This window comes from Mirounga angustirostris, unplaced genomic scaffold, assembly GCF_029215605.1.
Source record: "Mirounga angustirostris isolate CCGP_5_RB_7025 unplaced genomic scaffold, mMirAng1.0.hap1 SCAF_5, whole genome shotgun sequence".
Classification (NCBI taxonomy): Eukaryota; Metazoa; Chordata; class Mammalia; order Carnivora; family Phocidae; genus Mirounga; species Mirounga angustirostris.
In genome coordinates this window covers 19,872,495-19,888,972 of record NW_026991713.1, presented here as the reverse complement: position 1 = coordinate 19,888,972, position 16,478 = coordinate 19,872,495, and the positions used below count along the sequence as shown (strand labels likewise).

The window sequence follows — 16,478 nt, the reverse complement described above, 5'->3', positions numbered from 1 at the left end:
GAGTGCACTTGCTGTTAGAAACTATGAAAAATATATGTAAGGTCCTAAGAGAAAATTTGGTGTTTTTCTATAAAGTTGCTTTAGACTTCTAATGACTATAAAAATAGGAAGTTGCCATAAAATCAAGGAGATCAAGGATAGATTCTGTTGAGTCAAACTGTGAAAACATTTCTGCTTGAAGAAAATGTTTGGAACCAAAGTTACTGTACATTATCTGGTAATGGCACGTCTAAGATTTTACTGTAGAGACGTCAGCACAAGGATATCCCAGTGAGTATCATGCCAGTGTGCTTATGTAAGGCTATTTCCAGTGCACTCTACTGATCACAAAATTATGCTATTCTCCTCACTCAGAGCGTCCAAAGATTCGCATCCCAAGGCACCTGAAGCAAACTTATATCCGCAGAGTTGGAGAAGCTGTCAATCTGGTTATACCTTTCCAGGTAATAATTTAGGGTCACTTATTTTCTCTTTCCAGTGCTGAGGTGTTTAAGAAGTAGAAACAGGTACTCTAGCACTTCAGCTCATCATGATTCAGGATTTCCTCAGAGGAAAAGTGGATAAATAATGCAAGAGATTTGGAGAGTGAGTAAACCATCTCGTGCTTGCTGAGGAATCTATTAAACTGATAGATTTTCCTTCTGCATGAGGTGAATGACACCTAGGTTGGACTGGTCTGAAGCTCAGGGACTAAGGTTGGGCAGAGAGAAAATACCAAAGAGATGCCAAAACAGGAAATGCTTAAAGATTCTGGCCCTGCACATCTATAATAAAACTAGTCTTCATTTTAAGTGAAGCTCTTGGTGTAACATTCAGGAAAACAACATGTACGTACTTCCCACAATCACTCCAAGCCAAAGGAAGAGGGATAACTGAATGTTGAAATCTTGATGCCACTAACTAAAAGATGCAAACGTTGTTAAACATCGCTCCAGCAAAAGACTCTGTTGTTTACAAGATTGACCAGGCTTCACCTACAGTAATCAATTTTGGTCTCATACACACACACACACACACACACTGCACCACCACCCCATTACTTGCTGGACTCTTGATGCCTCTAGACAGCACTTTTCAATATAACTTTCTACAGTGATGGAAATGTTTTATAGCATCAAAGTCCAATATGGTAGCCACCAGCCAAATACGACCACTGAGCACTTGAAATGTGATACTTGGAACCAGTGCAACTGGGAAGATTAATTTTTCATTTTCCTTAATTTAAGTTAGTTTCAGTTTAAATAGCTATATGTAGCTTGTGGCTCTTATCTCAGACAGCATGGCTCTAGAATTAAAATTTAGGTCTCTGCACACATTTGAACACACACACAGAGCTCATCCAAACCCGGGCTACCATGCATGACAAGCAAGCTAAAGGACAGCCAGTTCAGACCACCCTCATTGCACTTGGGGCCTACAGCTTAAAAGAGGCAGTTACCTTCTACATATAGTGTGTGAAATCAGAAGGAAAGCCGAGGAGGATGCGAGTATAAACACAGTGGAGGAGGAAGGAGATAGCTTGGCAAGGTTCCTCCCACTTCTCTCTCCCCACAGCCTCAACTAAAACCAGGAGCTGGCACTAGGCAGGCACTCAGGGTGGACTGGAGCTGCTGAATCTGCCCTCCAGTTTTCCCACCTTGTCTACTGCTGGTACTAATCCCAGTTCCCACATTTGGGGGGCCTGTGTGTCCAGCTTCTGTCACTTCAATCTTTATAACCATCCTGTGAGATAGGTGCTATCATTGTTCTCATTTTACAGATTGGGAAATTGAGGCACAGAGAGGTTAAGTAACTTGACCAAGGTCATACAGCTATTAAGAGGTCACTGCATCCAAATACAGATTCCAGGGCCCCAGAGCCCATGTTCTTAACCATTATGCTGTGTTGCACCAGGTTTGGAGCTAGAGAGACATGGCTGTAAGACCTGGTTCCAGCACTTCCTTAAGCTACAAGGCCTTGGGCAAGTCATTTAATTCCTTTATCCAAAAATGAGGATAATGATACTAATTATCTTAATGTGAAGATTAAAGGAAATAGTAAACATCATGTACCTAATGTAGTGCCTTGCACAAAGAATGCAGTCAACAGGCAATGTGAGTACCGCTGTTTCTGCCATAGTTGCTGACCACCAGACGGTCTCCAGCTTTGCCTAGAATGGGGTAAGCAACTGTCATTTTTTTTTTTAAGATTTTATTTATTTGACAGAGAGAGACACAGCGAGAGAGGGAACACAAGCAGGGGGAGTGGGAGAGGGAGAAGCAGACTCCCAGCTGAGCAGGGAGCCCGATGCGGGGCTCGATCCCAGGACCCTGGGACAATGACCTGAGCCACAGGCAGCCTCTTAATGACTGAGCCACCCAGGTGCCCCGCAACTGTCATTTTTTGTAATGCTGAAAATAAAGTCTTAAGACCATCTGATTTCCCTCCCCCTCTACTCTTTCTGTCTTTTTAGGGAAAACCAAGACCAGAATTAACTTGGAAGAAAGATGGTGCAGAAATTGATAAGAATCAAATAAACATTCGCAACTCTGAGACTGATACAATCATATTTATCAGAAAAGCAGAGAGGAGCCACTCTGGGAAATATGATCTGCAAGTCAAAGTGGAAAAATTTGTGGAAACTGCATCAATCGATATCCAGATCGTTGGTAGGTTTGGAAGAGGGAACTAGAATGTTCTGTCAAAGCAGTATTTGGACTAATTGTCCTTATCATTAAGGCAAGAGTAAGAATTTTTGTTAAGTTCTTTTTTTAGAATTAAAAAAATATAGATAAGTTAGTAAGACTTGTTAAAATAATTTTTTACTGACTAAAAAAACTAATCATTGGAGACTTAGGGCATACATGTTAAAGAAAATTAATGTATATACTTTTTAGTGCAAATGCTTTGTACTGCTTTATAATCCACTTCTCTCTTATTCTGTTTCTCAACTCCTTGGTGATGAAGTATTTCCTGTTTTGAATTCTTGCATAAAAAACATAGTAGATTCTAGACATAATTTAACATGTTTCCTACTACACCTAAAATACGCTAATAATAAAGTTTTAATGGAGAATGAAAAGTTTTTATTAAGTGTAAGGAAGATTACCTAAACAGTTAAACTAAAATGGTTGATCCTGTAGGGCTAGATACTCACTCACCTGTCCAAACAATAAATAAGTGTAGTTCTTACTTCTGTCTAGAGTTAGGGGAATAGAGGAGGCTAACAAATGGACTCCTCTCACTTGCTATAATTTTTGCCATGTCAAGAAATACATTTAAGAGCAGAGCTACAGAAGCCTTGTTTCCAGTCATTTTTATTATTATATTTCAGCAAATTTGCTGATACTAGGGGTTTTCTCACCAAAGGAGCAACTTCCTATGGCAGATTGGATAAAAGTTCATGCCCTTTAAATTAAGTAGTCTCTTCCTATTGGCTAAACCTTCTTGATTATTGTTAAGTTGAGAAGTGTTGAGGCTACCTGTGCCCTTGGATCTGGCCGGGCTCCATTGTAATGGGAGCCCCCATGGGAGGGTCTGGAAGAGCACTGCCCTCTGAAACATACAAAAGAACCTTTCTTTGACACGTAGTTACTTTATCAGGTAGTTCTAAGTGCCTGGGCCATTGCTTACACACTCAAATAAATAATAATTATCATTCTAGTTATTTTACTAGTTCCAAATTTATGTTGGCAGAGAGATAAAACAAGTTTTCCTCATGCCTACTAAAGGTGTCTTTTGGGTACAACAGAGGAACCCACTCACAGGCTGTGGCTTCCGTGCCTCTCACCAAAAGCCAGAGATGCTTGGCCCAGATGGGCTCTATGATTTGGAGTCCGAGGTCAGCTTTCATTTCCCATTAGGCAGGGTAGCCTTGTGCTTCATTGCCAGTAGCCTGCCCTTGGAGGGATGGCTAATGAGGTTTGAAGTTTCATTTAAATTTCCTTTTCAAAATCCTTTTCATTCCATGAAGATGAAAGTCAAGAGTTTCCAGATAAACTTAGCTGGAGTGCATTCCACTTCTCTGATGTTTAAGAATGGTGAAAGAAATGTGGGTAGAAATGCAGGGAAGGAAGGACATTTCAAATATCCTCCTGTAATGAGGTACAGCGGTCCCCTTTATGGATGGAGACACGTTCCCAGATGTCTGAAACCACAGGTAGTACCAAACCCTATATATGCTATATTTTGTTTTATATATCCATACCTGTGATAAATTCAATTTATAAATTAGGCATAGGAAGAGATTAACAACAATAACTAACAATAAAACAGATCAAGTATAACCATATACTGTAATAAAGTTAATGTGGTCTCTCACAAAATATCTCATTGTACTATACTCACCCTTCTGATGATGGTAATGTGAGACGATAAAATGCCTATGTGATGACATGAAGTGAGGTGAATGACGCAGGCATTGTGACATAGCGTTAGGCTACCATTGACCTTCTGACACTATGTCAGAAGGAGGAGCATCTGGCTTCTGGACATCAGTTGCCCACAGAAAGCAAAACTGCTGTTAAGGAGGAGACCACTGCATAGGTTGGGAGGGAAGGTGATTTCACAGTGATGCCATGAATTCATCTTATAGACCGTCCACGTCCACCTCAGCTGGTGAAGATTGAGGATGTGTGGGGAGAGAACGTTGCTCTATCTTGGATACCACCAAAGGATGATGGAAATGCAGCCATCACAGGGTACACGATCCAGAAGGCTGACAAGAAGAGCATGGTAAGGTCTGGCTTACTCTGGTTCAGCAGCAGCAAAATCACATTTTATCAGAGGTAAAGGTGGGGCATGAGGTCCTCTGTGGTGGGGAATGCATGGGGGTGGGGCATGGGTAAATAATGTGGCCTCATGGAAAGGCAAAGGCATTGGACTTGAATCCCCGCATTGCCACTTAAGAGCATGTGTACATGGACAGTCATTTAACTTCTTTGATCTCCATTTTCCTCATCTGTAAAATAGGGATACGAATACTTACTTTGCTTGGTTATTGTGAGGCTAAAACTATGTAAAGCAGCTGGCACACAATGCTCAATGGAATTTAATAAATTCATTTGTTTACCAAATATTTACTCACTCTGGGTTCTAACTCAAATTTAATCCATGCAACTCTTTCTCCTTATAAAATAAATGTTGGGTAGCATGGACAGAAAGACACCAGTTAGAAAAGAAAGATTCTAAAGGGAACAGCATGTGCAAAGGTCCTGAAGAGGGGAGGAGCTTAGTGTGTTCCAGAAGCAACCCAGAGTATGAATTGTTATTACCTATATTTTATCGCTGAGGAAGCTGAGGCTCAGAAAGGACAAAATGACTTGCTCAAGATCACCAGATTTTATTATTTTTTTTAAGATTATTTATTTATTTATTTGAGAGAGAGAATGAGAGAGAGAGAGAGAGAGAGAGAGCACATGAGAGGGGGGAGGGTCAGAGGGAGAAGCAGGCTCCCCGCCGAGCAGGGAGCCCGATGTGGGACTCCATCCCGGGACTCCAGGATCATGACCTGAGCTGAAGGCAGTCGCTCAACCAACTGAGCCACCCAGGCGCCCAAGATCACCAGATTTTAAATGTTAAGGTCTACATGTTCCTACATCAGAATCCATCACTGTACTACTGCCCTACCTGTAAGTGAATGAATGAATAAATGACTGTTTGGACACACAACGGCATAGAGCCATTTTTCATTCTCACAGGAAGAGTAAAACATCATATTTAATCATACTGATAGGAAATCCTTAGGCATTTTTGCTAGTAGATCTCAGTAAGAACTTCGGTTATGAAATCACATCAGATTGTAATTTCATGCCCTAAGTTATGAAGGGGAGAGGGTTGGAAAGGGCAGGCTAGGTAACAAGAATGAACTTCGAGCCTCTCCTTTCCATGAACTATTTCTAGCATGTCCTTTTTGGTTTTGGTTTTGTTTCCTGAGTGGGTATTACATGACTAAGTAAGATTTGACATTTAAAGCAGCATTTTCCTGCTAAACCTGGACAGCTTCAGAGCGAGATGAGTGGATTGCTTTGCAAGGGAAGTATCTGAACACTTTGGATTTCCTCAGCAAGAAGGGCTCTTGTTTGGATCTTGGCCCAGATATTAGCAGTGAATCCAGGGGTACCATGGTTCTTATAGAGGGTCCTTCTGGCACCCCCCCCCCATTTTTCCACCCCCAGCTTACTTGCCTGATGTTTGTCTTCTGAGATATCCAGTCAAGTCCAGATGAACCAGGACTTTCCCAATGCTTCATGTAACTGAGTTCTACCTGGTGACAGGGGCTGATCCCTAACCCTTGCACCCCTGTGTTTCTGTTGCATTTCAACAGGGACAGACCTATAGACCAAAAGATGCTCCCTCTGCCCAGTGTAAGTCCCAGGAGATCACCCACCATTGTTTCATTGTGGCTACAGGTGCTATTCTTCACTTAAATTCCTATTGTCATTCATGATTTCATAAACATCGTTTTCATTATGTGTGCAACACATTAATTTATTCATTCATTTACTATGTGTTGAGCACTGTTCTAGCTGCTGGATCGGAAAAAAAGAAAGGAGCACTCACAATCTAGGCAAGAAGAAAGACATCCTAAAACCAAATGATAGCACAGGACACTAAATGTTGGAATGAATGTTGGAATAAAGTGCTTTGGGAATAAAGGAGGGCATAACTTCATTTGTCTGGTGCCTTAAAAATATCCAAAATACAGAGATGATGGCCCCTAAAAATTCTAGGAAAAATCCTTCTCCTTTATGAACTTTTTGTCAGAAAACGTATTTTCTCAATTAGTGGTACTAAACATACATGGTGCAATATGGTTCTTTACTGGTTGCAAGACAAACTTTGAGACCACTATGTTTCTCAGTATGGTGAGGAAAAAATTGAAAAGAAAATTACTTGTTTTAGCTTCTCATTCATTCATTCAAGTATCCAATAAACATTTATTTTTTGCATAGTACCTATTATGTGCCAGGTATTATAATAGGCATTGGAGATACAGGGGTGAGAAGAAAAGTCTGTCTTTACCATCATGGTGTGTCCATTTCAGTGAAGGAGGTAGAGAGTAAACAAGTAAAATACTAAATATGTAATGTAATTTAAAGTAGCAAGTTCTGGGGCACCTGGGTGGCTCAGTCATTAAGCGTCTGCCTTCGGCTCAGGTCATGATCCCAGGGTCCTGGGATCGAGCCCCACATCGGGCTCTCTGCTCGGCGGGAAGCCTGCTTCTCCCTCTCCCACTCCCCCTGCTTGTGTTCCTGCTCTTGCTATCTCTCTCTGTGAAATAAATAAACAAAATCTTAAAAAAAAAGTTAAAGTAGCAAGTTCTGTTAAAAAAAACCCAAAAACAAAAAACCTAGCCCGGTTAAGGTGATAGAGTGTAACCAGCCTAGAGTGGTGGGAGGGTAAACAATTAAGAAGGAGGTATTATCTGAGCAAAGACCTGGAAAACCCTACGTTAATAATATTAGGCAAATTTACTGGGTGATATTAATTTTTCTCTAGTGATTTAACATCATCTCTTCCTCAGAATAGATAAGTTTAAATTAAAATTCTGTAATTAGACTTTGTTATACAAAAGATAGGTGACAGACCCTATATACTTATGAAGAAAATATAAAGATAGGAGTTGACATCTCAGATATATGAATCTAATGTGTAAAGGAAGATTAAATTATCCATAGTCAAGTATAAGTTTATTGTAAAGTATTAAACAAATTAAATGTACATTATTACTACTCTCAATATAAAAATCAGCACTATTTTTCTTTTAGTTAATGAAACATCCCTGTTATTTTTTCTAATCAACAGTGGGAATAGTTGTGTATTTTTATTTTTATTTATTTATTTATTTTTTAAAGATTTTATTTTTATTTTGAGAGAGAGAGAATGAGAGAGAGGGAGCACATGAGAGGGGGGAGGGTCAGAGGGAGAAGCAGACTCCCCGCTGAGCAGGGAGCCTGATGTGGGACTCGATCCTGGGACCCTGGGTTCATGACCTGAGCCAAAGGCAGACACTTAACCAACTGAGCCACCCATTTGACCCAGTCATTCTTTATCTTTAGAAGTTTCTCTTCCAGTTCATCTTAGAAACCTTACTTGGCATTGACTGGCAAAGTTCTTTAGAAATCTAGATGTTCTTTTTTTTTTTTTTAAAGATTTTATTTATTTGAGAGAGAGAATGAGAGAGAGCATATGAGAGGGGGGAGGGTCAGAGGGAGAAGCAGACTCCCTGCCGAGCAGGGAGCCCGATGTGGGACTCGATCCAGGGACTCCAGGATCATGACCTGAGCCGAAGGCAGTCGCTTAACCAACTGAGCCACCCAGGCGCCCTAGTTGTGTATTTTTAGATGATTTTTCTCAAAAAAAAATTTTTTTTCAAACAGGAATGGTTCACGGTCATTGAGCATTATCACCGAACCAGTGCCACCATTACCGAACTGGTCATAGGAAATGAGTATTATTTCCGGGTCTTTGCTGAGAACACGTGTGGCCTCAGTGAGGATGCAACAATGACTAAGGAGAGCGCTGTGATTGCCAAGGATGGTGAGTTAGCAGCGGACTGGTATAAAGGGGGTTCTGCACTCACCAGTATGTGGGGGTGGGAGGTTCCTTTTTTTTTTTTTTTTTAGTAAAGGCTTCAGTACATGGGCACGGTTAATTAAACCACTGGCCTTTGTGATTGAACGCAAGCTCCAGCCCCTCTCCCCTCCCTGGAGGTCTGGGGATGGGGCTGGACCTTTGAACCCACTAATCACAAGGTTGGTTTCCCTGGCAACCGATCCCCATCCTTGGGTCCAAAGGTCACCTCATTAATGTAAAAAAGACCCCTTTACAGCTCCCCTCACTTAGGAAATTTCAAGGATTTTAGGAGAGCTCTGTGCCAGAAATGTGGCCAGAAGACCAAATATCTACTTCTTATTATAAATCACAATATAACAACTGGATATCTGGAAACCTCAGTTTTCCATGACTAGATGGAGAGGCCTGGAAGAAGAGATGTGATGAATGGGAATTCAGAAACTGATAAACACACATTTTTAAATTGTGGTAGAAATTTTCGAGTAAAATGTTCATTTTACCAATAAAAATTTTTTTATTTTTAATATTACATTTTTTTAAAATGTAAGCTTTAACTCATTCCAGTTTCTGGGCTGTGGGTCTAGAAATGGCTCAAGTCATAGGTATAGGAATTTCATTTCAAATAAGCCACTTTCCTTTAAAGCTCTTGCTCATTGCTTTCACATTAAAGCACACTGTTGATCAAAATACTCAGACACCAAATTCTTCTCAATATTTCTTTCAGTCACCGAGGACCACGCTAGCTTTCTGTCCCAGGTGAGATTGGCTGTCCCTTTGTACCCTTCAGAATGAATGTCGGTGGTGTTCACCCATGTTTTTACAAGTTTTTCTAAGCTCAGGGGAATTTTAATCATGAGTAAAGTATGCCAAGAATAATATATTCTCAGGCCAATTTGTATATTTCTAATGCTTGTTTCTAAGGTAAAATCTACAAAAATCCAGTGTATGAAGATTTTGATTTCACAGAGGCACCCATGTTTACTCAGCCTTTGGTTAATACGTATGCTGTGGCTGGTTACAATGCCACCCTGAACTGCAGTGTGAGAGGAAATCCTAAGGTACCATTTTTTTTTTTATCACATTAGTTAAATTTAAGAATTAGTCCCAAGTTCCCTTTTTTATATTAGACATATTATTATTGTGGGTAATAATATAAACTGACCTTCCAAGTTCTCTTGTGTCTTTCTCTGGGATAGGAAGAAGGGTGCAGTGTTATAGTGTTGGTGGATAATTAGGTCCACCATTTAAATACAGTAATAAAACATGCTTATATTTCTTTATTAACTAAAGGATACCTACTAAGGAAAAACCAAAACACCTAGTCTTAAAAGAGCTGAGAGCTAAGGAGATGGAAGTAATATCGTTTCACCTGAAAAATTAGGTGGTAATATTAATTCATCAAATTTTCTGAAACAAATTAAAGCAAATAATGATGATATTATAATACAAGGCAGAATTTAAAATATGCTGGGATAAGGGTACAGAGTACTAGGAAGGAAGAAATCGCATCTGATTGAAGAGATTCAGAAAGGTTTTAAGGTTTCTTGTTGGCATTTGAAAAGAACAATGAATTAATGAATGTTGCCCATAGTGATATCTATTCCTGGGTGACACTGTGGGATAAGTGCCCTAGGATTTGGAAAAATTGCAAAGTGGTATTTTTCCTGCATTATACCATGAGCAGGAACAGAGTCAAGGGAGAAGGTAGACTAAGGATGAGAGGAAGATCCTGAATTCATACTTAGTTGGAAATGACATCGGTATATCCAAATGGGAATGACCAGGAGGGAGAGGAGCGGTTCACCAGAGCTTATAGGAGAAAGGCCAGGGCAGTGACTCTTGATTTGGAAGCCCCGGGCATGGGAGTGCTATGTTCCACCTCTTGGAGCCAAAGCTCTAGAAAGGAATATCACCCAGGAAAGACAGTGGTGAGTGAAAAGCCAAAGTCCAAGGTGTAAGCCTCAGGGAATGGTCCCATTTGAAAGGAGGAAGGAGGAAGGTGATGGTATGAAGGAGACAGAGAAGCAAGTCTCTAGGGTCTGAGCAAGGCAAAAGCATGTAAGAGGTGGAAGAGAGAATGTGGAGAGCATGCATTTACCAAAGGGAGGAGAAGACAGTATGGGAAGGGAGGGGAGGGTCAAGGGTATCGAATATAATTCAGAGGCCAAGGAGAATAAAGTCATCTTCTTGGGTGACTGACTGGTCGTTACTGATCTTGCATTATCTGAAGTGGACCCATTCCACTGAAAGAGAGATGAAATGGTGGGGAGGCATAAGCAGCACATAAAGAATTAGAAAAGAATGTCAGAGAAAGAAGTGAAGAAAAGCAGGTAGTTAAGACACCTTATGGGGATTCTCTGAAAAATGCCCAGCAGTATATACATTCTCCAGGACGAGCTCACCTCAGGGACCTGTAGATCAAATTGGAATGGGTCTGAATCTGTTTGGGAAGAGAGCCCCAGAGCTGTCCTCTGAACAAGTCTGGCTTGCTTCTTCAGAACTGCTCATTTGTCTTCTTGCCAAGCACTAAGTAGAATTTAATTTGAAAGAAACAGTGCTCAAGCAGATGTGGATTCTTCTTAGATGTACTTTCTTTCTAAGCCACACTTTAAAATCTGGTCACTGGTTTTAATGGTCTATTATTATGCTAGGTACTGGTATGTTTTGACCTATTTACTTCAATCTTCAGCCCAAAATAACCTGGATGAAAAACAAAGTTGCTATTGTGGATGACCCAAGGTACAGGATGTTCAGCAACCAAGGGGTCTGTACTCTGGAGATTCGCAAGCCCAGCCCCTATGATGGAGGCACTTACTGCTGCAAAGCAGTCAATGACCTTGGGATGGTGGAGATCGAATGCAAACTGGAGGTGAAAGGTATGACATCGAAGATCTCATGTATAGACTAAAATGAAAGAAAATCATTTGATTATTGCCCTTACTGCAAAATCCAAATTGTTTTCTAAAATGTCTGGGGGTGGTGGGGGAAGGGGAGAGAAAATTCTGGGAGAGAAGACATTATTCTATTCTGCATTCATTCTGATTTATTTAAGTAGACTTATTCTCATCTCTTGCCATTCTTGTTACCTAAAGGAATATTAATTTCAGTGGAATGCTAGTATGTGTATAACACAGTGGGAATGAATAAAGTCAGGGGGATATGACTTTGGTGATATCCATTTATTAGGGAAAAAGCCTAGGGCAAAAGCTCATCTAGTGAAACTGCAATTAAGGAATTTATACTATTTTTAATAAGTTTACTATTCTGTGAAACTTCTAATATATATATGGGTCAGTTTGCTAATTTAGTGTTTACTATTGCACATATAGAATATAACATACCCATATGATAATCAGTTGCTTTTAAAATCTCATTAGAGAATTTCCATTTATAGATATGCATTTCATTTATACTAGTTTTTAGAAGTGTTGCAACTAACGTAAACCAAGAAAACATGTAAGGATTTACGTGGTAGAAAGGTCTCAGAATAATACCTGTCATCTTAATCAGTTTTTATAGTAATTGAGTATAATTTTTATACTGAAGTTTTTTCTTGACAATCAAAACCTACTTTGGGGGGCACCTGGGTGGCTCAGTCGTTAAGCGTCTGCCTTCAGCTCAGGTCATGATCCCAGAGTCCTGGGATCGAGCCCCGCATCGGGCTCTCTGCTCAGCTGGGAGTCTGCTTCTCCCTCTCCCTCTCCCCCTGCTTGTGTTCCCTCTTTCGCTGTGTCTCTCTCTGTCAAATAAATAAATAAAAATTAAAAACAAAAAACAAAAGACCTACTTTGGGATACTGTGAGAACTCCTACAGATGTCAAAGTCACTGTTATATGAGATAATGGGTGACATGATCCAAATGTCTTTTCTCTTTTTCTTCTTATATTATATTGCCTTTCTGTGATAACCAAAATCTTTATTTTTTCTACATCTTTGTCATGAAATTATGATCCAAAAATCTGAAAGATAACTTTGTAAATATCTATTTAGAAAAAAACATAATAAATACTTAAGATACTAATATAAAAAGAGGTTTTAGTCCTAAATCTAGTATAAAATACAGTAAAGATACTTCCTGAAAAAAAATTTTTTATAACTTAAAAAAAAAACAGTATTCTTTCTGCTGTGATTTCTGTCCATCCTCAAGTAATACAGAATAATAGATTCATAACTGAACAAGAGGAAATTTTTTTCTCAAATATAAAACAAAAATACTCTTAGAAAATGTCAAATGTGACTATTGAGTGTTTACAAGTTTAAATATTATTTTAGCTGTTTACTAGCTCTAATGCAGGCTAAGTTAACAGTTGCAAATATATCTGGTTTCTCAACTCCTAGCTTTATTATTATCAAGGTATTGTTGGTACTTATGTCTCAATAGCCAGTAAAGAACAACAACAAAAACCCAGTACCACATCTGCATGCTTTGAAAATAAACAAATGTTGCTAATGATATAAAATGATTATTTCACAAATGGCTCAACATTTGGGGTCCTCCATAGAAGCAAATAATATTGTACATATGGATGATATATCCTTTATAGTAATTGTATAGTAAGTTGTATAGTGATTGCATTTAATAATACGAGTAATGTACACTAGTATGTAAGTTCATAATAAGGTACCAGCTGTGCTGTATTGGTGAAAACTTTTGGTCCTAAGAGTAAAGGCAAGATTGTTGATCATCAGGTTGTTATCTGATAATAGGTGACTTGAATCAAGTTAAGCTGTGAAAAAAAAAAAAAGGTAAGAATGTCAACTGAGAATAAATAAATACTGGTACAAATATTCTAATTCTACAGTGATATATCAAGGAATAAATACCCCTGGACAACCAGTCTTCCTGGAGGGGCAGCAACAGGTTTTAAAAGTTCATATCCCACTGGATATTTCTACTTTCTGTTCCATTCCTCTTACATGAAATCGCACTTTGCATGTAAAGCTTTACTTTTTAATTTGCTTTTCATTGTATTTCTTAGCAGCTCATGGCATACAGTATTTATGCCATGAACAGGAAGGCCAAATTATTCAAGGATATTAATTAATGTAGGCACTATGTTTTGTCAGAAAACTAAGTACCATACCACACATCCCCATAAATAAAGCCAGAGAGCTACATTTGAAGATAATCTCATGGTAGACATCAGATGATTAAAACTTGGGACTCAGGGACAGTTCTTTAATATTTTCATTTTTTAAATGTAGAGAAATATGATCTTCCTTTAAGATAGTTTCCAATGTAGTTTCCTTAGGTTCATGTTAAAATTCAGAAGACTGAATGTTTTTAAATTGCTAAGTTGTAGAAAAAGTGTTCCGGACATTTTGGATGGAGAGAGGACACAAATAAAAATATTTGGAAATCTTTGGATCCAATATTTAGAAACTTTCATATTTAAGATTTCCAATGAAAAACTTACTAGTAGAATATCTGTGAGCCATCTATCTGTTGGGCACTTTGGATATTTTCATAGGATCAAAATTATTTCATATATTTATGAACTTGAAGGAAAATTTCAGGCCCCATTACTAAGTGTATTAAGCAATAAATGAGTCCTATCCTATATGTATAATGCACCCCCATTTGGAAGAATGAATTAAGAAGTTCTTTGTGCCTGGGTAAGCAACCTGACGTAAACTCTAATGATGTAAATCTATGCCTGAGTTTACAATTCCCAGAGATAATGTCAGCTTGCTAAAGATGACAGAATTAGGGCTCTTTCTTTAAGGTTTTTTAGATTATACATAGTCACTTTCTAGTCTAAGTTTGTTTAAGCCTTATGTTTATTTAGATCAGTCATATATAATCAGTTCAGAATACAATATTATAAAATACACTAGTCTAATATTACATCTACTTGATAATTTTGCCTTTTAGAATTTCAACATATATATATGTACACTAATTCTTTGTCTATTGTCTCTGTTTTTCTTTTGTTGAAAAACATAATATATATATGTTGTAGGTTTTTTTTTTTTTTAAGCTAATGGTTTGGAAGCTCTTACCATAAATATTCACTGTACAATCAGATTGGCTTTACCACCTGTTCAGGCCAAATGGTTGTGCATATTAATAAATGTTTTACATATTAATGATCCTTTTGAAGTGACTGGATCCCAGCCTTCATTCCATGCGCTTCTATTTTCCTCCATCTTTCACATGACTAAGGATTAATGAAATCACCTCATCATAATTGTGACTATAATTTCATCCAACAAGTACTCAACTTTGGTTTTAGCACTTTATTAATGCTTACAACTTCTCTCTCTCTCTCTCTCTTTCTCTCTCTTTCCCTTAGTGGTAGCACAGTAAGGATTTTTGAATGTATATTATCATCTAAGGTAAGCTTTCATATGGTTTTGGCATATGAAGCTTATGACTGTCATAAGCCATACAAAGCCTGTGGAGTATGGCATGATTTTCATTATGTAATCCAATGAAAATAGACTATTTAAAATCTCTAACTTTGTAGTTTTAATTTGTATTTAAGTATCTTGGAATTAACCGCTAGTACTTATTCATCACAACAATCTCCTGTTGACATGAAGCAAGTTGTTGAATGCAGTAGAGCATGAATTAAAGCATTTAATGTAGATGAAAATGATACCCAAGCATTCTGAACGCTTTGCATCAAGGAATGGACATGTACATAAGTGGCATCATTTCTACCAACATGTGACTTGATATTTTTTTTTAAAAAAAAAGGAGAATGACTTTCCCAAATTTGCATTAAATAAGTTTTAAGAATGTTCAAATGGCATGCTGTTTTTGTCTGGACGTGAATTTATTAGCAAGTAGTGAAACACTTCCTTAAAGGACCATGAATTTTTATGGTTTCATGGGTTCTCTTGTGAGGAGTATTTTTATTTTTTTAAATATAATTCAGAAACTTGGAAGGTAAGTTTGAAATATTAGTAGGTGTTTCACCTTCAGAAAGTATTGGATGGGTTTTACTCTTTTTAACAAAATCTTTCCAATTTTTGCAGTTTTGACAGGGTATAAATAGGCAAAGTTAAAGGAGTGGTCCCTTTTTTCTTCTCTAATGCACTTGAATAGGAATTCTTTGTGCTTAATTAAAAAGAATATTAACAAGGGGCACTGGGTGGCTCAGTTGGTTAAGCGTCTGACTCTTGATTTCCGTTCAGGTCATGATCTCAGGGTTGCGAGATTGAGCCCCACGTCCAACTCCACACTCAGGGCAGAGTCTGCTCTAGATTCTTTCTCCCTCTGCCCCTCCCCCTGCTCATGCTCTAAAATAAATAAAATCTTAAAAAAAAAAAAGAACATTAACAAACAGGAAACAGCTCTTCCCACTGATTCATAACATGACTTGCATTTATCTGCCATTCAGTCAGAAGGCTTAAATCATCTGTAGAAGAATCCCAAAATCTCTCCAAGAGCAATAGATGCTTTCCAACCAGTCAGGAATTTCAACTAAGATTGAATAATAGGGAACAAAAAACTGCTATGGGTCTGCCGAGAACTCGCTTTTCCTTCTAGAAGATTTCCAAGGAGGGACTGAATGAATCTTTGTAACTAACTGGAACATAATTAGTCACATTTCTAGGCAGCTAGTCAGGAAGTAGTATCTGAGTAATCTTTCACATAGACGGTTTTGACTTTGCCTTTTCCTCTTTGTCCTCTCTAGGTGGCCTTTCCTTCTGCAGGCTCCTCTTGCAAGGTGTGCCTCCTAACATAATTGATTCGTATTTGCGAGACTTGCAATCAAGCAATCCTGAGGAATACTAAGGGCCTGGGCCCTGCCTCCCTACACTCTACTGCTTTGAAATCTGGTTGCAATGAGAAAGCGTTTTCTGTTTTTCCACCAGGCACTCAAGTGTGGTCGTTTTCTTTCCTCCTGATGTTGAAGAAAAAAAAAATGTTTGCACGGATTGCTTAATTAAAAATTGCATACAAAATTTCA

General features: G+C 38.5%; 1 protein-coding gene across 12 annotated transcripts in view; it reads left to right on the top strand.

Annotated features, from left to right (window-relative positions):
* MYBPC1 (myosin binding protein C1) overlaps positions 1-16,478 on the top strand; it is an 88,220-nt gene extending 71,742 nt beyond the window's left edge. For 6 of the 12 annotated variants that reach the window (XM_045872751.3, XM_045872749.3, XM_045872746.3 and 3 more), the window contains 7 exons: positions 355-443; positions 2,453-2,648; positions 4,574-4,713; positions 8,361-8,520; positions 9,478-9,614; positions 11,246-11,432; positions 16,203-16,478. In XM_045872751.3, coding sequence (XP_045728707.1) covers positions 355-443; positions 2,453-2,648; positions 4,574-4,713; positions 8,361-8,520; positions 9,478-9,614; positions 11,246-11,432; positions 16,203-16,303 — 1,010 coding nt within the window. In that variant the 3' untranslated portion in view covers positions 16,304-16,478. Of the gene's footprint in view, positions 1-354; positions 444-2,452; positions 2,649-4,573; positions 4,714-8,360; positions 8,521-9,477; positions 9,615-11,245; positions 11,433-13,358; positions 13,427-14,852; positions 14,896-16,202 lie in introns of all 12 variants that reach the window. The other 6 variants (XM_045872755.3, XM_064590737.1, XM_045872757.3 and 3 more) reach the window with 3 other exon arrangements.